The sequence below is a fragment of the Entelurus aequoreus genome, linkage group LG03, assembly GCF_033978785.1.
Source record: "Entelurus aequoreus isolate RoL-2023_Sb linkage group LG03, RoL_Eaeq_v1.1, whole genome shotgun sequence".
Classification (NCBI taxonomy): Eukaryota; Metazoa; Chordata; class Actinopteri; order Syngnathiformes; family Syngnathidae; genus Entelurus; species Entelurus aequoreus.
In genome coordinates, this window is record NC_084733.1 from 41,413,247 (window position 1) to 41,439,144 (window position 25,898).

General features: G+C 40.0%; 1 protein-coding gene across 3 annotated transcripts; it reads right to left on the reverse strand.

The window, feature by feature from the left end:
• Window positions 1-278: 278 nt before the first annotated feature.
• Window positions 279-25,898, reverse strand: zgc:154055 (uncharacterized protein LOC556036 homolog). 3 transcript variants are annotated; one of them, XM_062040498.1, is made up of 11 exons: window positions 25,695-25,898; window positions 25,503-25,559; window positions 25,129-25,237; window positions 24,909-25,034; window positions 19,343-19,516; window positions 19,050-19,267; window positions 15,687-15,848; window positions 12,739-12,880; window positions 10,532-10,752; window positions 8,063-8,214; window positions 279-419 (listed from the first exon to the last, which is right to left on the reverse strand). In XM_062040498.1, the coding sequence occupies exons 1-11, from the start codon at window positions 25,880-25,882 to the stop codon at window positions 316-318; spliced, it is 1,653 nt and encodes a 550-aa protein (XP_061896482.1). In that variant the 5' UTR covers window positions 25,883-25,898; the 3' UTR covers window positions 279-315. The 3 variants fall into 3 exon arrangements, with proteins under 3 accessions (XP_061896482.1, XP_061896481.1, XP_061896483.1); XM_062040497.1 differs by having other exon boundaries at window positions 25,503-25,562; XM_062040499.1 differs by lacking the exon at window positions 25,503-25,559.

Here is a 25,898-nt window from a genome sequence, read left to right on the forward strand (position 1 = left end):
TATAGACAGGAGTGTGCCTTTCCAAATCAAGTCCAACTAACTGAATTTACTACAGGTGGAATCCAATTAAGCTTTGGGAACATCTTAGGATGATCAGTTGTCATCATGGAGTATTGTGCGTAGAATTTTGAAGACAAAAAGGAACGTTTTCAATATTGGAATACATTTGTAAAATAACAAAAAATGGACAAATTGAAGCGCTTTGAATACTTTCAGGATGCACTGTATTTCTGCAAAAATTATATGAAACTGCACATCACTGTACACATTGTAACATTCTTCCTTATAAATACATCAGTTATGCTTCTTCAATGGTCAAAAGCTGAGTGCCGTCTTCCCTGACTCAATGACCATGTTATTAATTTCCTGCTGGACTTCTTCTAAGTGGCGAGTCTGTTGGGTCCATCTGAGAAAAAAGCCTGTAAAAAGACAGACGAGGATATAAAAAGGATATAAAATAATTTACAAACATGTATATCACTGTAGGGCACATGTGTCAAGCTCCCAGCCGGGCAAAATATATCATCAGGCATGCAAGACCATATGGAAATTTAAAGGCCTACTGAAATGAATTTTTTTTAATTTAAACGGGGATAGCATTCGCTGCGGCTTAGGGACAAAATCAACTATTCGGATGATCCCACACTTCCTCCTTTTTCTACTGTGGATCACAGATTTATATTTTAAACCTCCTCGGATACTTTACCCTCTTGAAAATGAGAGCCGGGAACGCGAAATGGACATTCACAGTGACATTTATCTCATGGACAATACATCAGCGAAGCACTTTAGCTTCGGAGCTAATGTGATATCGTGCTTGACTGCACATCGAAACAAAAGAAACATGCCCCTGACTGGAAGGATAGACCGAAAGACAATAATACTATTATTACTTCTACTATCAGGAGACACTGAACTCAACCCTTGACCTGTAACAACAGGGTTAATGTTGTCCAGCCTGGCGAAGACTAGCAATGCTACTGCTAGCGACGCCATTGAAGCTAACTTACCTATCGGCTCATCACAACTCAAGCTCACCTGTGCTCCAGCGATCGGTGGCTCGACGGAGGACTTCTCCCAGTTCATCGACACAGTCGGCAGCTCGGCAGCGGCGATGGAGGACGACCCAGACATCGGTGAAGCCAGCGACCCAGCGGCGGCGAACGGCGCGGCGAGCGGCGCGGCGAGCGGCGGTGGAGGATGACCCAGACATCGGTGATGGCGGCGAACTGCACGAGACGAACAGCACGGCGGCGGTCAACGAGGTGACTGTGGACATTGACACCCCGGTCTGCAGTGGAGACGGTGTGGCGGGGGTCCACACGGCCTCTCCCCGGTCCCTGACGGTCGAGGACACGGCGTCTGGACCCGCGGCATACACAGGATTTAGGGGCGCCTTCATACATCCATTTTCTTTATTTTCTTTGTCTTCAAACGGACAAAACCCCGCCAAAATGAAATCCACACCCACGCCCACCCCCACCCCCGCCCGCCCTACCTGCCCCCCCCCCCTCTCCAACTCCGCCCCTCCCCCTTCACCTGGATGAAAATCAATATGCCTCTCTCTCTCTCCCTTCTCTCCCTCCTGCTCTCCAACTCCAACTTCAATAATAACCAACAACTTTTCTGGACAGTACCACTACACAGCGGACTCTGATGCTCTTTTTGGTTCCAGTGGACTACACATCATCCACCTTAATGTGAACAGCCTCTCTGGAACCAAACTCGACCAAATCAGAGAAATGTTCCTCAACACGAAGGTAAAAATCCTGTGTTTCTCTGAAACCAAATTTGATCAAAGTATTTCTGACTCAGAGATAGAAATAGAAAACTTTTCGGTTATCAGAAAGGACAGGAATAAACACGGTGGGGGCGTTTGTATGTATATTCACCAAGATATTAAATACATAACTCGCACTGATCTTAACCACAATGACCTTGAATCTGTGTGGGCGGAAATCAAATTTAAAAACGCTAAGCCGGTACTAATAGGGACTGTTTATAGACCCCCTATCAGAATGATTTCTATGGGGCTCTGGAGGAGTGCTTGGCTGGGACAGACAACGTGGAGAAAATTATAACTGGGGATCTGAACACAGATATTCAACGCAGAGATGCGCCTGTCTTCAGATCCTACAGCAAGTTTTGAAATCTACACGGTCTTTCCCAGCTAATAGTACTACCTACAAGGGTGTGTGATTCCACCCAATCAACCATAGATCTCATTCTCACTTCAGACCGGCCTAAAATAAAAAATAGTGGGGTCATGATCTGTGGTCTTAGCGACCACTATCTAACCTTCTGCACCCGCAAAATAGCCAAACCCAAAGCCAATGGCCACATAACAGCCCAATCCAGATCCCTTAAAAAATACTCCAGTGATAATTTCAATTTAAAATTAGATGAGTGGGACTGGTCCCCTGTGCTTGCGAGCAACCTGGTCGATGTTGCTTGGGATCGCTTCAAAACGGCGTTCCTAAAGATACTAAATGACATGGCTCCCGTGAAAACAGTCAGGATCAAAGCCCGCTTGGAACCATGGATAAATCCGGACCTATTAGCTGCCATAAAAGACAGAGACAGAAAATACTCCGAATACCAAAAGTGTAAAACAGAAGTAGATAATCAACCCAATAATATCAACCTCAAATCACTCCTTTCAACTCTCAAAAAGCAATGCAATAAATTAAGAAATAAGTCAACCAACCTGACTAAATCCTTAAAAAAAAATTACATTAACAACAAAATAGAGGAAAACACAAATAAGCCACGTGAGCTCTGGAAAATTCTCAACAACCAGCTTTCGGGTTGCAGCCAGAAACTTAAAACCAGACTCACCAACATCAGCATCAAGGAGAGTGACTCCCTCATTACAGACAAAATGGAGGTAGCTAGCAGACTTAACACCTTTTTCACCAGCATAGCCGCAACTCTTGTCAACAAGCTGTCCCACCACTCTGGTCGCTTTGGTGTAGAACACATTAAAGCCTTCTACAGAAAGCTAGGAGTATTCAACGATGATTTCAAATTAGAAATGGTCACAGCTGATGAGGTGTTTAAAAAATTGAGCGCGCTCCACCCAAACAAGGCCACAGGCCTTGATAATATTCCCTCTAGATTCCTCAGGGACTCTGCCTCCATCATTGCCCCGATCATCACGCACATAATAAACCTATCAATTACACAAGGCCAAGTACCAAAAGATTTTAAGATAGCAAGAGTAACTCCCCTCTTTAAAAAAGGAAGCAAATTGGAACCTGGCAACTACCGACCTGTTTCTATTCTCAGTTCCATTTCGAAAGTAATGGAGAAAATAGTTTATGAACAGGTCGATAGTCACCTTGCCACTAATAAACTCATGTACAAATTCCAATCCGGCTTCAGAACTAACCACTCCACTGACACATGCCTTCTCTATCTGACCGACCACATCAAACATGAGGTGGACGCGGGCAAATACTGCGGCATGGTCATGCTGGACCTTCAGAAGGCCTTTGACACCATTAACCACGCTATACTGTTGGATAAGCTCAGAGCAATCGGATTAAAAAAAACCTCATGGAGCTGAATGCAATCTTACTTGGAGGGGAGGGAGCAGGTGGTAGAGGTAAACGGCACCGTCCCACCCCCCACCCCCCCCCCCCCCCCCTGTCAGTGAGCTGTGGAGTCCCCCAAAGCAGTATATTGGGGCCTTTACTGTTCCTAATATACATAAACGACTTGTCATCGGCATGCGACTGTGAATTGTTCTTGTTTGCAGATGACTCGGCCTTGCTGGTATCAGACAGGGACAAGTCACAGGTGGAGAAAATCCTCAGTGCTGAGCTCTGTAGAACATGCACCTGGCTCGCTGACAACAAGCTATCCATACACTTGGGTAAAACGGAATCCATCCTATTTGGGTCCCACATCAACCTTAGAAAGTCAATGACTTCACTATAAAAGTGGGGGACATTGTTATCACCAGGAAAGATGAGGTCACCTACCTAGGTTCCATTCTAGAGGCTAATCTTTCCTGTGATAAAATGGCAACCAAGGTAATTAAAAAGGTTAACCAACGAACGAGATTTCTCTACAGAATCTCCTCTCTGGTCAACAAAAGCACCATGAGGATTCTGGCGGGAACTCTCGTTCAACCCTTTTTCGATTACGCATGCACCTCCTGGTACCCTAGCACCTCCAAAACCCTCAAATCTAAACTCCAAACATCCCAGAACAAGCTAGTCAGATTACTTCTAGACCTCCACCCCAGATCCCACCTCACTCCTACCCACTTCTCCAAAGTGGGCTGGCTCAGGGTGGAGGACAGAGTAAAACAACTTGCACTGAGCCTAGTCTATAAAATCCGCTACACCTCCCTGATACCGAAGTACATGTCAAACTACTTCCTTAACGTAAATGACCGCCATAACCACAACACCAGGGGGAGCTCCACTAACTACGTTAAACCCAGGTTCCGAACTAACAAAGGTCTTAACTCATTCTCTTTCTATGCCACATCAATGTGGAATGCGCTCCCAACAGGTATAAAAGAAAGGGCATCTCTATCCTAATTCAAAACCGCAATAAAAGTTCACCTCCAGGCAGCTACAACCCTAAACTAACACCCTCCCCGGATTGCTAATAATCAAATGTAAACAATCAAATGCAGATACTTTTTCTTATGCCTTCTGATCTCTCTCTCTCTCTCTCTCTCTCTCTCTCTCTCTCTCTCTCTCTCTCTCTCTCTCTCTCTCTCTCTCTCTCTCTCTCTCTCTCTCTCTCTCTATGTCCACTACTTGCTGTCCATATCCTACCAAGTCAGACCTACACTGTTCCAATATCCATTTCTCTGTCACAATTGTTGATGACTGATGATAACAACCAAACCTAACCCCTCCCTCCCTCCCACATCCCGGATTGTAAATAATGTAAATAATTAAATGTGATTATCTTGTGTGTGATGACTGTATTATGATGATAGTATATATCTGATAGTATATATCTGTATCATGAATCAATTTAAGTGGACCCCGACTTAAACAAGTTGAAAAACTATTCGGGTGTTACCATTTAGTGGTCAATTGTACGGAATATGTACTTCACTGTGCAACCTACTAATAAAAGTTTCATTCATCAATCAATCAACAAAGCAGATCCATTCTATGTGTCATACTTGATCATTCGCGATATTGCCATGTTTTTGCTGAAAGGATTTAGTAGAGAACATCGACGATAAAGTCACAACTTTTGGTCGCTGATAAAAAAAGCCTTGTCTGTACCGGAAGTAGCGTGACGTCGCAGGTTGAAGGGCTCCTCACATTTCCCGATTGTTTACACACCAGCGAGAGCGATTCGGACCGAGAAAGCGACGATTACCCCATTAATTTGAGCGAGGATGAAGATTCGTGGATGAGGAACGTGAGAGTGAAGGACTAGAGTGCAGTGCAGGACGTATCTTTTTTCGCTCTGACCGTAACTTAGGTAAAAGGGCTCATTGGATTCCAGACTTTCTCCTTTTCTATTGTGGATCACGGATTTGTATTTTAAACCACCTCGGATACTATATCCTCTTGAAAATGAGAGTCGAGAACGCGAAATGGACATTCACAGGGACTTTTATCTCCACGACAATACATCGGTGAAGCACTTTAGCTACTGAGCCTAACGTGATAGCATCGTGCTTAAATGCAGATAGAACAAAAGAAATAAGCCCCTGACTGGAAGAATAGACAGAAGATCAACAATACTACTATCAGGAGACACCGAACCAAACACTGGACCTGTAACTACACGGTTAATGCTGTGCCGCCTGTCGAAGCCTAGCAATGCTGTTGCTAACGACGCATTGAAGCTAACTTAGCTACGGGACCTCGTCAGAGCTATGATAAAAACATTAGCGCTCCACCTACGCCGGCCCTCATCTGCTCATCAACACCCGTGCTCACCTGCGTTCCAGCGATCGACGGCGCGACGAAGGACTTCACCCGATCATCGATGCGGTCGGCGGCTAGCGTCGGATAGCGCGTCTGCTATCCAAGTCAAAGTCCTCCTGGTTGTGTTGCTGCAGCCAGCCGCTAATACACCGATCCCACCTACAGCTTTCTTCTTTGCAGTCTCCATTGTTCATTAAACAAATTGCAAAAGATTCACCAACACAGATGTCCAGAATACTGTGGAATTTTGCGATGAAAACAGAGCTGTTTGTATTGGGATAAATGTGTCCGAATACTTCCGTTTCAACCATCGACGTCACGCGCAAACGTCATCATACATAGACGTTTTCAACCGGAAGTTTCGCGGGAAATTTAAAATTACACTTTATAAGTTAACCCGGCCGTATTGGCATGTGTTGCAATGTTAAGATTTCATCATTGATATATAAACTATCAGACTGCGTGGTCGGTAGTAGTGGGTTTCAGTAGGCCTTTAAATAAACCTGGCTCGCATGGCAAATTTGATCAATTAAGAATTCCTATTAACCGACTCAATCATCACAACCTCCTACACATATTATATAATACATTTAGAAATGGAGGCCACAGTTATATTAATAAGGTACATTGGCTTCCTCCCACCTCCAAAGACATGCACCTGGGGATAGGTTGATTGGCAACACTAAATTGGTCCTAGTGTGTGAATGTGAGTGTGAATGTTTTGTTGGCCCTGCGATGAGGTGGTGACTTGTCTCGCCTTCAGCAGCAGCTGGGATAGGCTCCAATGCCCCCGTGACCCCGAGTGGTAGAAAATGGATGAATGGATGGATTGTATTTCTTACTAAAGGTGTCACATTACCAACAGTTTGGGTGTAAAGAGTGCTGGACTTAGTTGCGTGGTACGTTGTATTTGTGTTCAATTGTCTGACCCCATGTAAGCAGGACAACACATGGTTATTGAAGGATGATGTAAGACGTTACGATGGACGGACAAAATCGAGCCATGTTTGATTTGTGGAATAATGAGGGGTGTCAAAACTTTTTGAACTGAGGGCTGCACACTGAAAAATCAAAGCAATTTTTCATTTTCAAAACCTACACAATATATAGATCTTATTTAACCCTTAGGGCTCCCCTAATGTTTGGTTCCGGAGACCCAAACGGGTGTTAAATTAAAAAAAAAAAAGTAATATATTAATATTTTTTTACTTTTACTGCTTGAATATCCAGATCAATTTCAGATCTATCCGTCCATATGAAGTTGTTTTTTTTTTTGTTTTTGTTTTTGTTTTTAATCTTTTATGGCCTTTTTGTTAAAGAAAGCCCTGTTTTTGTAGCAAAAACTAAATATATGGAATTTTTCTCCCTAAAATTGTGAAAGTGGCATAATTGATGTGAAGTAATTGGAGCCTTGCATATGTCAATAATTCAGAAAAACATTGATTTTGATTCATTATTATTTTCTTGAGCAATGACAATTTAAAAAAGTCCTACAAAAATTACAGTGGAATCAAAAGTTAAAAATAAGTCATATATATTAGGTTTTGTTTTACTTTTAATGCTTAAATCCCTATAGGTCAACTTCAGATCTGTTATGGTTCCGCATGATCGCAGTAGTTGTGACCCCAGAGACAGGAGACAGTGTGCAGGTAAAACTGTATTTAGTATACAAAGAACAAAAACTAATGCAGGTTAGAGTGCACACAAAACCAAAAACTAAGTGCAACATGGAAGTGCACAGGAAGCAGGGAAAGCTAAGCAGAGCACACAATCACAGACAATGTTCCAGCATCAATAGGCATGTGAAGCTAGCAAATAAACCCTTTTGATTTGCAATCAGGGACAGGTGAGTCCACTGATGATAATGGCCCCTTTAATTTTTAGAGTCAACATTGCAACTTTTTCTCATTACATTTTACCTGTTTGATCAAAAATTTAACTTTTTTTTTTTTTTTTTTTTTTCAGTATTTGTAGAATGTGCCATGGGCACAATTAAAAACAACGACCCAAAATAATCCACAAAGTCAGTCAAATTTAAGTAATGCTGATGAATAGAAGTGATGATCGGACAAGCAAACAAGCAGAAGAATGAATGTGTAGTGTATGTCCTGGTACTGCCATAAATGTAAATGTTAAGCAAAGCTCACCTCTCCACAGCTGTAAGGACTGTGGGTGGACTGAGGGCCAAATAGCCAGCTCGGTGTGCTCATACAGCGGGTTGGTGTACTGCTCTCTCTCTCTTGGCTTCAACAGGGCTCGAAACAAACACTGAGTTTTGTCCTCCACTTGTGCAGCACGGCTGAGCAGGCGGGACAAAGGTGATACAGTTTTCGAACATGTTGAAAAGGGAAACTGGAAATTGTGATGTATCATGTTGTATGCTTGCATGTTCGAAATAAACTCAAACTCAACTCAACTCAACTCAACAGTTAGATACGGTCATGTGGAATAATTAAAACAGGGTTCTTAACCTTTTCGACCTCACAGCCCTACTTTTATACTACAGAAGGACCTGGGGCACCCTCAAATATTAATTTTGAATTAGTAATCTTACTTACGATTTCAATCGTATTCAATAATTATATCTAACCTACTTACAGTTTACAACCATGTCAAATGATATGAAACCATGTGTTAATCACAAAGATTATTATTTATTTTAAGGGAACCGTCCTTTTAGGAATTTTGCCTGTCGTTCGCAATCATTATGAGAGACATGACGATGGGTGTTTTTTTTTGTGCATTCTAAATATTAAATATGTTTGATCAACAGTCAGCTTACATTGGAGACTATGGGAGTCGCTCAATTCTGCCTACAAAGCCCTTGAAAAAACATCCAAACACCTCCATTAAGGTTTTATATACATGATGTAATGTAGTAACAGGCACATTTATACTAACATTTAATATTTACGTATTTTGATTATTTTAAGCATATGCGGCGCATTAATTTCAAAAGCGCATCGCAAAGTTTGCTTTTTTTTTCTTCATCACTGAATATTACTCACTGTGGATTTCATGAGAGCCAACAAATACAAAACATCACTTACTGTGCAACGTCTGCTGTCATTAGGATGCCAACTGCTGGGATGTTCATATATTCCCTTTCAGATGAAAAATTACTCATAATCACCGCGGAAAAACGGGGCGGTGGGGACCAAGTGTCTATTTGTGTCGTTCTCACCAGTTCTGGGTCCTAAATGACTGTCAAAGTGGCCCAACTTTTGGGATTACATTCGCAGCCATATACTTTCCAGGTGAAATGCATGATTTATGATATAGAATAAGCTTCAAGGGAGCAAGGAAGCAGCAGACCACTCGATGATGTAAACATAGGGACACACAGTAGTGATCACGTTGCCGCTATAAATCGTTTGACTGCGTTAGCGCTTATAACAACAATATCACTAACACTTGGCTAATATTCAAGTCACAAAATATAAATGGAATATTGTTGCCGCTTCTTGGGTGGTTATTTATCGGATTTTATGGGCAGAATAGTGGACCTTCCATTGGCTCCACTGTAAGATGACTTTTATTTACATTTATTTGATATTTAGAATTCATTAAAAAAAAATCCTTCCGTCGTCATGTGTTTCATAATGATTGTGAACAATAAGCAAAATTACCAAAAAAGTGCAGTTCCTCTTTAACACATAAATCTTAGGCTTAGGTCAAGTTGATTAGAAAAATAAGCACTAACCAAATATACTGCATAAGAAAGGACTTACGAAAAATAAATTGACATACAATTATGTTGTGGTAAAATAAATAAACTAATTAAATAACGAATATGTTTCTTAACTTAACAGTCAATAAAATTAAAGTGCAAATAAAAATACAGCTTCAACAATTGTTACCCTTAAGAAACAATTAAGAAAGTTCTCTACAACTTTAGCTCCAGACTTCTTTTGTTTGAGATTGTCCCAGTAAAAGTGTATTAAGTAAGGCCCACAGCCTAGAAACAGGTGTATTTTGTCTGCCCTCTGGGGGACACTCTCAGACCAACAATGGGCCCCAGCCCTATGGTTAAGAAACGCTGAACTAAAACACTTGTTAAGTTAAAGTTAAAGTACCACTGATAGTCACACACACACTCGGTGTGGTGAAATTACCCTCTGCATTTGACCCATCCCCTTGTTCCACCCCCTGGAAGGTGAGGGGAGCAGTGAGCAGCAGCAGTGAGCAGCAGCAGTGGCAGCGCTCGGAAATCATTTTGGTGATTTAAACCCCAATTCCAACCCTTGATGCTGAGTGCCAAGCAAGGAGGTAATGGCTCCCATTTTTATAGTATTTGGTATGACTCGGCTGGGGTTTGAACTCACTCAAACTCACGGTTTGTGGCGCCCCCTGTGGGTTGTGCTCAAAACGCTTTGTAGGGCACACCATGCAATCTTCCTAAAATTTTACAGACATGTGCCCTAAATGGGTGTACCAAATTCAGCAGTGATTCAGATAAAAAAAACACCCTAATGATGCAGTGGGTGAAATTTTAGGTTGATTTGACTTACCGGGTCAAGCAGCCACTTGTGTGGGGCACGTTTTGTTTTTTTCACACAAACAATTTTCTTAGGATACTTTTTCGTGATTTCTTCTGAGGATCAAGCATTACTGACCGTTCCATATCGCTGTTACAGAGGAAGGTGCCATAATTGGAGGCATACGTTTCAGTCGCCAGCCTCAGGAGCAGCACCTCTGAAAAGCCAAGTGCAAGGGGAAATTGGCGCCATATCTGCCACACACAGTCCAACATCAGCAGGAAGACAGGGGACTCTTGTTGGAGACGAGCGTGGGAAAAGGCAGAGTGGGCGCATCGCTGCTGGAATGGATGTCCTGCCTGCAGGGTATACATATAGGCCTTCATTTACAGTACAAGCAGAATATAAATAAAAAATTATAAATAAAATAAAATAAATTATTATTTGCATTCACATGTACATCCATCTCTGCAGTTAATCTTGTTGATACACAATTGAGAATTTACACAAGCATATGGAGAAGACACAAACTCCACATAGAAAAACATGAACTATCCCTGCAAACACCTTCTATGAGGCAACCACTTTTTTTTACTGACCTGCTCTAAACTTTGGTGTGCCATATGTAAAACGTCAACCACACTTTTCTAGTAGATATATTTTTAATATTTAGCAAATTTTTCTCACAATTATATGACTTTTCTCACATTTAGCTCACTGGCAGCGCATGTTTTTGAGCACTGAGAGGCACTGACAGGCATGGGAAAAGTGGGATATTTGCATATTTTCTAGATATTTCACATTACACTTGGTGAGACATTTAGATGTAACATTTTTATTTAACATTTATATTTGGATTTGACATTCATATTTAACATTTATATTTGTATTTATATTCAAAATGCATGTTCAACATTGACATTTAGCATTTATATTTTACATTTTGATGTTGAGTTAATTACCATTTATATTTACCAATTAGACTTAGATTTAACATTTAGATTTTACATTTAGATGTGGAATCAACATTTATGTTTATTATTTAGATTTAGATTTAACATTTAGATTTCACATTTAACATTTATATTTAGATTCAAAATGTATATTCAACATTTAGATTAACATTAAAATGTTACATTTAGATGTAGAAATAACATTTATATTTACCATTTAAATTTAGATGTAACATTTATATTTAACATGTACATGTAGATTTAACATTTACAGTATATTTAACATTTACATGTAGATTTAACATTTACAGTATATTTACCATTTATATGTACAATTTAAATTTAGATTTAACATTTATATTTCACATTTAACATTGGATTGAACATTTGGAGTTAACATTTAACATTCACATTTAGATTTAACATTTATATCCAGCGTTTATATTTAGATTCAATATTGCTATTCAACATTTTATATCTAACATTTATATTTATATATAACATGTATACTTAAAATGTATTTTTACATTTAACATTTCGATTTTAAAATCATATTTAACATTTTGATTTAGATATAATATTTAGGGTCACCATTTAATCCATCCTTCCGTCCATTTTTTTTTCTTCCCATTTTTTACCGCTTGTCCCTCTTGCGGTCGCAAGGGGGGGCTGGAGCCTATCCCATCTGCATTTGGGCGGAGGGCAGGGTACACCCTGGACAAGTCGCCACCTCATCACAGGGCCAACACAGATAGACAGACAACATTCACGCTCAGATTCACACACTAGGGCAAATTTAGTGTTGTCAATCAACCTATCCCCAGTTGCATGTCTTTGGAGGTGGGAGGAAGCCGGAGTACCCGGAGGGAACCCACGCAATCACGGGGAGAACATGCAATTCCACCCAGGACCTTCGTATTGTGAGGAACACGCACTAACCCCTGTGCCACCGTGCTGCCCACCATTGAATTTCTAATGCAAATGTGAAGAAAATTAGCTACATTTGAGAAAAGTGTGCAATATATTAAAAATATATCAACTTTAACATTGTAATAGAATTTTTACAATTGGCACTTCATGTAGTTTAGAAAAAAATAATAAATGTATAACACTGCTTGTACAATTTGTGGAAAAATAGATTTGAAATATAATCATTTTATTCCATGTATTCCCCCTCCAGGTATTATCTGCCTAGAGAGGAAGAGCCTACTGTATCAGAGATGACTTACACACTCGGCAGATCTCCATTCATGCTCAGTCATTTTCACACCACATCAACATCATAAAAGTAGAATCACATATTGTCAGAACAAATTAAACTGCTGGGATAGGCTCCCGCCTCTAAACAGTACAGGCCAAGATAATTATTTTCTGACCAATCCCTGCACGCACCTGTACAAACTCCCTCTCGAGAAGACCCAGGAAGCCCTCGAGTGTACGACAACTTGGGTCCATGATGAGTTGTGCAAGCGTGCTGATAAGAAGAGTGGAGTCTATCCCCTCAGAGTCGTGAATCAGAACTGAGTGACCATCCCTATGGGAAGAATAAACAACAGGCCCTACTATACTGGTGTACTTAGTGTATATGCATGTGTACAGTACAGTACAGTACAGTGTTCCCTCGATTATCACGGGAGTTACGTCCCAGACCCCCTTCTGTTAGACGAATTTCTGCAAAGTAGATACACTTTTTATTTAATATTTTGTATTTATATTATATACAATATTATAGAGACAGTCTTCATACAGCACGTCTTCTCTACACCACGGGTTCTCAATTTTTTTTCACCATGTACAAACTCAGAAAACACTTGGTTCTTCAAGTACCACCATAATGACCAACATTAAAATACAGTAGTGTATTAGGCCTAAATATTCATTAAAAACAAGGCAGAAGTTTCACTTTAAAATTATATTTATTGACATGCACCTGGGGATAGGTTGATTGGCAACACTAAATTGGCCCTTCTGTGTGAATGTGAGTGTGAATGTTGTCTGTCTATCTGTGTTGGCCCTGCGATGAGGTGGCGACTTGTCCAGGGTGTACCCCGCCTTCTGCCCGATTGTAGCTGAGATAGGCTCCAGCGCCCCCCGCGACCCCGAAGGGAATAAGCGGTAGAAAATGGATGGATGGATATATTATATTTATTTATATTTATATTTATTTATATATATTTTTGGCCACTCTAACATTACACAAAGTTTGAACAGAAACACTGTTTGAACATTTAATTGAGAGATTATTTGGCGTACCACTAGTGATACACCAGTGATGAGCAGTAACAAGCTACATGTAGCTAAGCTATATGTAGCTTAACTACATTTTCCAGTAGCTTGCCGGTATTTTAGCTACTTTTTTAACGAGTAGCTTTCCCTGTAGCTTAACTACTTTTAGACCCATGTAGCTAGGTAGCTTACATCGAAGCCACAAGCTACAAAGAGAGTAAATGGGCTGCGAATACAGGCCAAAACTAAAAATATGGAGAAAATGCAAGGACCTGGATGAATGAGAACATCCATATATATGGAGAAAATCCATGATGATTGGTTGGTGTTCGTATGATTAGTCACAATTGGCTAAGGATCGGGCGAAACATTACGGACTGGCCAATCAGATGCGAGATAAGGTGGGTCATCAAAACTAGTAAGCAAAATCCTAACAGACACGTACTTATGTCACATGACGACAAGGGAGTCGGAGACAGAGGGACGCTTCAAGCTGACCACTCAAATAAATAGAAACATACTTGAAAATGGCAGAGGAATTCTCTCCTGCAGATTAGATTTTTCCTTTAGAAATGAAATAACGTGGAAACCCACAATAATGTGTGTCTTTAGCCATATTTAGACACATTTGTTTGCGTTTAGAGAAAACAATGACCAAAACCTTAGTTTTTAGTTGTTTACTCTGTAAACCAAAACCATAACTGCTCTCTTCAATGAAGACATGGTACACACATTTACGAACACACATTAAGGTGAGTTGAGTTCATGAAAAGTTTTACTTCTCACAACCATTACATTTTTTAACAGCCTGCTGCATATTCTAGAAATACTATTACAAAAAAAAACATAAAACGTGGAATAAAAGAGCAAATAGATGTAAAGTTACGGGAAAAAGTTTGAATATTTACGCTACCGACACAGATAACTTCCTGCTTCTCAAGAACTGATTGGCTGGCTTCGGGGCTTCTTTAGCGGCAAGTGTCGTCATAGATTTTCAAAACACTTTTGCAGCAATGCTGGCGTTTCAGGTGGCTGACAAGGTTGAAGCGTGATGTTTTTTTTCCTCCTCCTGGAATATTTGCAGAACAAAATGGCTTCTTCGAAAACAATTTTAAAAAAAAGTTCCATACGATCGCCGCATTGTTTACAATGAGCTCAGGGGAAGCTTACGACGCGAGTAGGAGAAAAGCAACGCTTGATTTGCTCAACCTAACTCACTTACAGCAAAGTACGCCTCATTGGAGCTTTTAAATTTTTTTTTTTAACATTTTGATTTTAATATTGATTCATCAGTGTGACGTCATAATTTTTCCTATCGGCATGATAATCATACAGTTATTGTCCAATATTCAAAAATTGTCCAATATTTATCATGCACCCTTACTAATAACACACAGCTGACATGCAACCTGTTTTTTTATTTTAATAATCTAAATAATGTATTGCCTTTAAAAATGAAATATATCAAAATTGACTCTGTATCATCTGATTTTTCAGTGTGCGACCCTCAGAGGAAAAAGTTTGGACACTCTTGCTCTAAATCAGGGTTTCTCAAACTGTGGTACGTGTCCCACTAGCGGTATGCAGAATCCATAAAAATGCTCATGTATTTTAATGTTGGTCATTATGGTGGTACATGGAGAGACAGGTTTTTTATGGGGGTGGGGGTACTTGGTGAAAAGATTTTGAGAACCACTGCTCTACACCACCCCCTCAGACTAGTGGTATCCTATCTTGTCTTTGAGCGTGAACTGATGAATACTGCTCCTTTGAGAATCACTGCTCTAAAACGTACAAACGTTTGTACATCATTTTAACATGAAACTTAAATGGGTACTCAATTCTCAAAGTACTCCATGTTACTTTAAAATCTGCGGTACAATGAGACCATAATAATTAAAGTGGCGAGGGAACGCTGTATATCCTTCTGAGAACTAGCATCCTCTGCAATGGACATGTTTTTTTTTTTGGTCTATTTACTTGTTCACGGTGGAAAACATGCCCTGTTACTGTATGCAAGACACAAATGTGCACTGCACAGGGACGCTAATTCTCAGGATGACATTCATGTATGGAACAATTAGCATGGAGCATGGAACAATTAGCTGCTATACCTCTCCAGACACTCTACCAGCAGGCCAGCAGTTGACAGAGCAGTCTGGACGTGAGACAACCACTTGGAATTTTCTAGTTTACTGAGCCAGCGGTCCATATTATGGGACTTGTCAGCACAGGCCTCCACCAGCTTGATTAGACTCTCCTGGAGTGTTTTTCCCCTATACAAACACAATTAGTGCATATTTAGTGAGTTCAAGATAAGTCCTGTATCGTGAAACTGGGAAGATAAAGGGGTGTTACGAACCATACATGTATTTGTATTCAGACCCCATCCACCATAGTTAGTAAGGGACAGAAAGTGTTACTTAACTAATAAATACAAGCGGCTGCTGAAGGCAACACAGTACATAGGTTGTGCATGATTCCCGGGCGCGGCGCCGCTGCTGCCCACTGCTCCCCAGAGGACAAATTTCACCACATCTAGTGTGTGTGTGACAATCATTGGTACTTTAATCTTTAATCTTAAAATTAAAACAGCCATAAAAAGACGAGACGTGGAAGCGTGCAGAGGAGCACTTCCACAAGCATGCAGACCAAGCGGAAGTAAGGACTAGCAATAGTGCAAAGAAAAAAAGAGAAATCGCTTGGTGACACTTCACCTTCCCAGTGGAGCTCATTTGTATTGGCCCGCAACACATTGTAAATATAAAATAAACAACAACAACAAAAAACAGCAGAAATGAAAAAATTGAGCAAAATGTAATAATGTAAAGAGAAAAAGGTCAAATGCATCGAGTATGCAGAACAAGGTGGAACATTTTTGAACAGGCCTGATGTAAATGGACAAAGACAAGTATGATAAGACAAAAGGAGGGGGACAGGCATTGTGCTACAAGCTGGAAATATTAATGTTTTACTTCAGTCAATAATGAACTTACATATTGTAAAGATCTAATAATCATTCACACTGGTCAAACTCTTAATGTAGTTTTTTTTAGGAATTATTTGCCAGCAGTTTTGAGGTTTTTTTCAGCTGTTAATACCAAAGCTAAGCGGTTTTATGTTTTGTATTTTGTGCATGCTGGGCCTGAACAAATAAGCTTCAAATAACAATAATAAATGCTAAACAGTGTTTTTAAACCAAAAAAGTGTGTGTGCTATTAGTGGGTGGATTGCGGGTGATCTACTAAGATTACAATTGATAACAAGTGCAAAAGTGGTGCACACCGCCCTTTTTAAATGAGGTTTATCTGTGGCACAAAAAAGATGAGCACATTACCCCCGTTTTAGCATCCCTTTACTGGCTCCCAGTTCATTTTAGAATTCATTTTAAAATGTTATTTTTGTTTTTGAATCTCTTAACGGATTAGCGCCAAAATATATGCCAGACAGTCTAGAAATCTACACTCCCGTAAGGTCTCTGAGGTCAGCTGATCAATTTCTTCTTGTTGTCCCAAAGACCTGGCTAAAATCCAGAGCGGATCGTGCATTTTCTGCTGCTGCTCCAAAACTTTGGAACAATATCCCTTTGCTATTCGGACGGCTCCCTCTTCAATGACATTTAAATCACGTGTTAAAACATATTTTTCCTCCTTTTTTTAAATTTTTTTTATTTTTTATAATGTCCTGCCCAACTTCTCGGGCAAATCATATAGCAGATGTAGATGCCCATATCGGCTGTTCAGATTTACTTTACAAAAGAGAAGTGTAGGATACTTCTCTTGTTGCCTTACTTGTATTTTGACTTTATTAAATGTATTTATATTATCATTTGGTGCAGCCGGGCCGGAGCAGGAGGGGATAGAAAGAGAGAAAAAGGAAGACAGAGGGGGGAATTGTGGGGACAAGAGGGGGATTAGACAGAGAGACAAAAACAACAACAGCAAACACAACAACAACAACAACAACAACAGAGCAACATCAGCAAATACGACATGTACAAATATGATGGTAAAAGTAATAGCAAATAAGCAGTTAGCGAAATTTTTTTTTAAAAAATACAGAAATATATTATAATATATATTTTTCCTCCTTGACGTTTAAACCAGCACAAAAGTAGTGTGATTTTAGTCTAATTTATTTTCTTTCATGTATTTGATGTATTTATTCTGTTTTTAGTTAAATGTTTTTTGTTTTTTTTACAATTGACTGTCCTTAGTTTTATCCTGCTTCTAAATGTGTGTTTTAACTCCTGTGCAGCACTTTATGAAACGTTTTTTTTTTTTTTTCAAATGTGCTATGTACGGTAAGTAAGGGGGATTGGATTGAATTGGATTGGATTTTTATTGCGGCTTTCACCATGGAGACACTCATTTCCATCCACATTCATGTTATCATGCTCTCCAACCTGTGCTTTTTTGAAATGTTGTTGAACATGCAGCCCACATGTTTAATCTGTACCACCCTTTCTACAATTTTGAATCGTAATCTAGACAACAGAACCGATTTTTATTACGCCGAAGGCGGAGCTCTGGCAACCCGCACGGCCAATGACTGCGATGGCACACTGGAATCATTCAGAGGCAAGAAACAGCATGTTGCAAGATATTTTTTCATATCGGATCTATCTTACTAATGTCTCCTATACTATACATTAGGGAAGGGATTCATATTGCCCCATTCCTGGGTGGATCTCACATTCAGGGAAAGTGGGGAGTTAATAATTTTGCAATGCAGCCTTCTGAAAATGATGGAAAGTGCCACTCTACAGAGCAACTGACGCTGTGGTCAAATTTGGAATTGCAACAAAACACATTTTGGGATGTTCATCAATCTACCGCCGTCTGACGACTAAGGTGAATAGTGCAACCCCCCTCCCCGCCCTTCAATGTGTCACATTTCATTTGTCAGGTAAACTGGGACGAATGGGGCCATATAAATCCCCTTCTTACGGTATATGAAAAAAGAACGTCATTAAAAAAAACGCCATTCATTTGTCTCCGAATCAGCCTTTGAGTCACTCATATTTCTTATTTCTGACAGAAATATCGATTGTCGACACGATTACAGAGGAGTATCTCTCTCCATCGTCTGTCATACTGTAGGGATCGCCTCCTTCTGACTTGTGCCAGTTTGCACGCATGTTTCAGACATGCTAACTATAAAAGCAAAACAGAGACTGAAGAACAGATTTAGTTTTGATTAATCTCATTGCGATTGCTCAATGATTATAATTGCATCTTCTTCTCCCAGTATTGTGGGCATTCTAATAACACGCTAAATGGATTGCACTCCCTATTTTTCTCATTTCAGAGACGCAATCCCCTGTGCAGAAGTTTAGTAGCTCAGATTTACAAGCACAATCAAGTTTGCACCTTTAGTAGATTAGACCGTACTGAAAATTAACAGAACCGTGAGCTTAATAGCGAGATATGTACTAAACGGTGAGGATACTGTGCCATTACACCCCTGAAACTCACCTTTCCATGTGTCTGTGTAGTCTCCTCCAGCTGTTGTAACATGATTTGGACTCAAACCCGCCGCCCGTCATCCGGGCCTGCTGTGCCTGCTGAGCCGAGCGTGTGTCAATAATGTAGCCTTTGTCCGAGTCCTCGATCACAGCCTGCAGGAGGCGCTCGTCTTCCTTGCAGCGCTTCCGATTGGCTCCGGTGAGTGGCTGACCGCTGCGCATGATCACCTGAGAAGACGTTTTTGTTTTCAAACTCCAAAAGGCTACTTTGAAGGGAATTCAGAGAGGACACCAAGGCTGTACCATGCCATTCTTCCTGTGGTAGTAGCAAAGGACGGGGAAACGGCCGCCCTGCCTGAACTTGGCCACTTTTTTCAACGTGTCATCACTAATCTCCTTGGGCACAATGACAGCAGCGGGGTAAGACACGCATACCGAGTAGTCTCGGTTCACGGTGCTCAGTCTCCACCTCTCATGCTGCAAAACATGGAGAAGGTGCCATTAAAGCATATCAATGCAAATAATGAAGTAATAAAAAGGACAGGAAATTGTAACTGTTGACAAATACATTCAGCATATGGACATTTTAAAGCCTCTGATTAGATTGCTGTGATGTCATCTCTTGTAACACATACAGCCTCTGTAAGCCTCAGCCTCTATTTGCATCTACCGATTCCTATAGTATACTGTGATGCAGATTATTTATTGATTTTCTAACTTTTTCATTAGGTTTATGATAGTTATGTTAAACGACTACAATTTTTATTCAGGTTCAAGGCAAGTTGTCACACTGCGGTGAGGGATGTCTTGTCTTGGTTTTTTGTCTTGTGAATTTCATGTTTTATTTTGAAAAGTAACTCTCCTTTCGTTTCAGGTCACTTGCCCTTCCTCTTGTGTCATCAGTCTGATGGTATCTCTGATCCCTGATTGTTTCCACCTGTTCCCCATTACCCCCATGTGTCTTATAGTCCACGTCTCCCTTTGTTCTGTGCCAGAATGTCTCGTTGTATCGTGCATCTCCAGCCCCATGCCCAAGCCCAAGCCTTGTCTCGTCTTGTTTTGATTTATCCGGATCCTGAAGTTGGTATTTTGAGTTTTCTTTTCCCCCTCTTATGTAGAGTTTTTGTTTGTAAAGTTTTCAAATTGAAGAGTTCAGTTTATTTTTACAGTCTTTTGTTTTCCTCATTTTTGAGTGATTTTTTTGTTAATAATTTTGCTAGACCAGAAACAGTGTAGAAGTTTTATAGCCCATTGTTTTCCCTCCTTCTGGAGCATTTTTTGTTGTTGTTTAAATTTCATAGTTATATTCCTCGCTAGTGTAGTTAAAGATTGATATTTTTGTTTCCTCCTTTCGGAGTGATTTTCTGTGTTTTCACATTATCGCAGAGTTGTCAGAATTTATAGCCGTTGTTTTATTGCCCTGACTCAAGAGTTGAAAAGTGATCATTTAAAAATAAAAGCCTGCCTGATTGTTCTCCACTCTGCATCTGAGTCCCATTTCTGATCCAGGCCTGACCCAAGTATGTTTTTTATTCTTTATGAATATGCTAATGTTGTATGGCAGACAAGAGGAAATAATCAGTACATGTGTAGCATCTGAAGAAGGAGAAAACGGGGTTGTTTGTCATAGTCATTATATCGCATCACCAGAGAGTGTCTCTCACATTGTGGTATGCAAATTTATGAAATTAGGATCAGAGCTCGCCTACAATAGTTTTCTTCAGAATGAATATAATAATGATGGCAGAAGAGAGGAAACAATCAGTACAAGTGAAGTCGGGGAGAACGGGGTTGGTTGTCACACTTGTTACTTCAGAAGATGTCTCTTACATTGTGGTATGCACATTTACATGATTAGGACCAGAATTTGCCTACGTAGTTTTTTTCCAGAGTAAGACAGCTGGAGGACTTTGTGTTTTTAAAGTCAAATTGTAAATAGTTTTTCCCAGAGTATTTGTCTTTCGGGCTTTTATGTCATGCGTTTATAACAAAACAAGTGTAACCCTAAAAAAGTGTAAAGGGAAAGCAGTAGTTGCCGTTGCAAGGATGTATATGACATTTGTTGGCTTGCTTAGCAACATAATTAAAAAAGAAATGTCCGAAATGGGATAAAGAGCAAGTCATTACATTACGAGCTACAACTGTGTGTGTGTGTGTGTGTTCTTGTATTTCTGCCCTTCTTGAGACATCAACAAGGAAAAGTACCTTCCATATGTGGAACAAGGGGATGGGTCAAATGCAGAGGGTAATTTCACCACACCTAGTGTGTGTGTGACTATCAGTGGTACTTTTTACTTTTTTTTAATATGAGGACCGGTGAACAAGTTAGGACCGAAATCATGGTCCCATTAAGGAAAACCATTGCATCTAATAGAGAATGTCTCATTTGCACCCCTGGTGGTGAAATCTATCAAAGTTAGGGTGGTCCCAAAAAAGAGAGATTTTTCAAATTGACTGTGTGTCGGTTTTAAAAGTATTCTCCCTCTGGTCAACATATGAAATAACAAGTGTGTGTAAAAATTTCAAGTGCTCCCCCTCTGGCCAACATATGTAATAACAAGTGTGTGAAATAAATTGAAATGTGCCCCCTTTGGCCAAAAATAATAAAATAAAATAAAATATATATGTTTATAGAGACATACTGTAATAACTTGTAAATACGGAAGATTAAAAACCCATTACAAATAAAAAATTCAAAAAAATTGTGACAGCCCACCTCTTTGTTAAAATGACTTTGAAAATGAGAGGGATGCACTTTTCAAGCCAACACTTTGAATTTAATATAAGGTGTTTTGATGATGAGCAATTCAGAACAGAGCATGTTTGTGGATTTAGAGCAAATTATGAAACGCAGCACATTGCGTGGTATGTGAAAACCTTAATCTTTAGAACAAGGCATGTCCTGAATCTTGATCCCTACTATCTCCATTTTCCCCAGCACCTTCCTGTCATGAGATTGTTGGCTCACAGTTGCCTAAAAGACATATAACCTGATCTACTAACGGTTTGTGTGTATTAAAACGCATGGAAACTTGATAGCACACGCAAAGCTGATCTACTACACTTGTGCACAGAGGATAGTGTCTCTTAAGTGAGCAAAAGAAAGGAGCAGAGTCCATTTATTGTCCCTGTCTTCATGAATGTGCAGAATATATGCTGATCATCAGAGCGCCAACAATACTGGCAGGAGAGAAATGCACATATAATTGTTTAGCACACGTTGTGTGATCTATCAAGACAAAAATGGTATTGCAGGAGCTGTTTTGCGTCTATATTTATTTTGTCTAGAAAGAACGTGCAAACTGGCAGTTGCACAGGAATAGCTGTGAGAAAGAAGGTGGTGTCGCTGAAGCTCAGTCCCACGTATTCTTATCAACATAGAAGGTCTGTCAAAAATACAAAATATTACACATATCGTCTATTCAGCAATATCATTTTATGATTTTATAGCTGCTGGATGACTTAAAGGAGAATTGTATTTTTTTTGGGAATTTTGTCTTTCGTTCACAATCATTCCGAAAGACAAGATCTTTTTTTATTTTAGTATTTTAAAGATGAAAAAATAACACTTGGAAGATGCAGCTAATGGGAGTCACTATTGTAGACTTCAAAGCCCTCTAAAAAAACTTTAAAACCCTCCATCAACGTTTTATAAACACGCTGCAAGTCTATATATAATGTAGTAACAGACACGTTTACAACAAGATGTAATATGTGCAATATTTACCGTGTTTTGATCATTGACTGACTTCTTCCGCGCATTGATTTGTGTTTCCATAGCAGCGCACGTCTGACTTCCAGCAACAAATATATGTTCTTACTTCCGGATACAAAACCCTTGTGTGTGTTCTAAACATAGCAGACTTGGTAACAAACAACAAACACGACTATTTTTGGACAAATGAGGATTCACAACCTTATCTTTTTTTAAGCTGAATGAACAAAGGATTAAGTACTGCTTATAGACAAGTTATTTCGACATAAATGGCGTGCTTGCCCCAAATAAACCTGAAAAAATGTCCCCGGCCAGGTAGACCAAAGAGACAACTGTCCATCAAGTGAGTCACTTTATGTTGGTGCATATGCTGTTTGGCTAGCTGTGTACAAAACAAAACATTAAATGTGGGCTAATACTTTACAGATACTGTAATATGATTGTTCATGTTTTTCAGTCAGTACAGATTGGTGTCTTAACGCAGTGTGTTGTGCATTACAAACTCAAACGTGTTTCGTGCTGACATAGAAGCTAGCTTATCTCTCGCTGTAGTTACCTTTTACAGCCAATACTGTCGCGTGCCGATGTATTATAGAAAAATACTTCCTCAGTGTTCGCTCTTACAGCAACAATGTCGCTACAGCTTGGTTATTATACAGTTTACAAAACATAAATGAAGTATTGGTGATGTTTTTGAATGCATTTTTAAAGTGAATTAGAGGTAGAATTGATTGCTCCCATTAGCTGCATTGCCAGCCACCTAGAACGAGCCGACTTGTACATGTTAGAATGCGAAAACCAAAAAAACCTTTTGTCTTCTTGTCTTTCATAATGATTGTGAACGATAGGCAAAATTTTTAAAAAAAAGTGTTAAGTATTAAGGGGCTGATTAAAACAAATTTGTTTTGGTGTCTGCTGGTGTTTTTTTTAAACTACATTCCTTTTTTTCATATACTGTATATGCAATATGCATGTTCTTGCATCTGGAACATTCCAACAGACGCGCTAAAAAAGTGGGTTCCATTGTAGATGCCCTGCAGGACTGCTTCTAAAATGCCCAGAAAAAGTTGTACACATTATAGTTGTCTGCTGCATGTTTCAAAACATAACAAAACGCCACAGGTAGGAGAATGATAGCATGAATGTGCAGTAAATGAATGTCTCCAAGTCGCCCAGTATACACGCAAAGGGGACTTCAGATGAAAACTAGCCTTCCGGCTAATTCTGGCTTTTTTAACCATGTGTAGTCATGTGTTTTTATGAAAATGCATTGTCCCCTTTGAAATAAAGTAATCTTAATCTTAAAAACTTAATTTAAATAATGTGGTCTGCACCACTTTTGCACTTGTTATCAAATGTACATGCAGTCTTGGTAAATCACACTCAACACGTCCAAGAATAGTACACACAATTGTATAGCTTGCACACGCTGTTTAGATCAGGCCCATAGTGTTTGTGCGTGTGTGTGTGTGTGTGTGTGTGTGTGTGTGTGTGTGTGTGTGTGTGTGTGTGTGTGTGTGTGTGTGTGTGTGTGTGTGTGTGAGTGTGTGTGTGTGCGTGCGTGCGTGCGTGTGTGTGTGTGTGCGTGCGTGCGCGTGTGTACACTATCGTTCAAAAGTTTGGGGTCACCCAAACAATTTTGTGGAATAGCCTTCATTTCTAAGAACAAGAATAGACTGTCGAGTTTCAGATGAAAGTTCTCTTTTTCTGGCCATTTTGAGCGTTTAATTGACCCCACAAATGTGATGCTCCAGAAACTCAATCTGCTCAAAGGAAGGTCAGTTTTGTAGCTTCTGTAACAAGCTAAACTGTTTTCAGATGTGTGAACATGATTGCACAAGGGTTTTCTAATCATCAATTAGCCTTCTGAGCCAATGAGCAAACACATTGTAACATTAGAACACTGGAGTGATAGTTGCTGGAAATGGGCCTCTATACACCTATGTAGATATTGCACCAAAAACCAGACATTTGCAGCTAGAATAGTCATTTACCACATTAGCAATGTATAGAGTGTATTTCTTTAAAGTTAAGACTAGTTTAAAGTTATCTTCATTGAAAAGTACAGTGCTTTTCCTTCAAAAATAAGGACATTTCAATGTGACCCCAAACTTTTGAACGGTAGTGTATGTGTGTGTGTATTTTCTATCATACCAGCTCCTCCATTTCAGTGTAATGCTTCTCAGGGTTGGAGAGGCCCCACTGGTCACAGAGGATGGCATCACATGGTCTGTAGAAGAAGGGGTACATGTCCACCACACAGTCCAGACAGGAAAGGGTCTGTAGAAAGCAAAAAAGAGAATGTTGTAAAACAGATTTCAAGCTGTTGGTACAGTATGGCGCAAGATAGTTTAATAGCAATAAAGTATTGCACCTCAATAGATTGTGCAATGTTGAGGCACTGCTCCATGCCTGGGATGTCAAGCTGGAGTACACACAGATCTTTACATTTGATGATGATAGTCCCTGAAGATCCAGAAGGCCTATACCACCAAACACACAGTAAAACAATGGCAACAAGCCCCTGTTCGATGTGTCATGTTTCAGTGCAAAAAAAAAAAGGCTTTGCACAACATTGTTACATGAAACTTCCGCTGTAAGCTTTATAGCTGTTTAAAAAAAAAAAAAAAGCTGTTAGTTGTAGCAAGCCACACACAAGAGTGAGGAAGAGCGGCAGTAAGATGTTTCCTGTGGGCTGTAAAGGTGCAACACTTTGCTGACACATTGCAACACGGGTGATCCTCCAACCTTTTGCTGTTGACCACATTAGTAAAGAGGCCCAAGTGCCCCGAAAGGTTTTCCACACTGCTTAAAAGACATTTGAAGTGTCATTAGATATCAGACTGCTGTGTCAGCATATATTACATGAGAGTGAGTAAGGTAAGTAAATCATGCAAAAGGATTAAGGTGACCCCAATGTACCATGTAAAAGGTCCTCACCTTTTCTCAATAGCATCAATGTTTCTGAGAAGGAGCAGAACCTGGCAAGAGCTGTCCTGCACCTCCCGGTGGGAGAAGAGCAGGTGGTGGCCAGTGATGCACAGGGTGCCCCTGCTTGGTGGGTGCAGAGGCTGTTGGAGCACAACATCCTCTACGTTGGCGGTCTTGATGTGCTCAGAAAACTCCATTCAACCAAACACAAGC

Excerpts from the sequence above, each read along its gene's own strand:
- zgc:154055 (XM_062040497.1), bottom strand. The coding sequence starts at position 25,882 with ATGGAGTTTTCTGAGCACATCAAGACCGCCAACGTAGAGGATGTTGTG. Across the intron at positions 15,849-19,049 it reads CTACACAGACACATGGAAAG|GGGAAAAACACTCCAGGAGA; the intron begins GTGAGTTTCAGG and ends GTGTTTGTATAG. Across the intron at positions 420-8,062 it reads GTCCTTACAGCTGTGGAGAG|GCTTTTTTCTCAGATGGACC; the intron begins GTGAGCTTTGCT and ends GTCTTTTTACAG.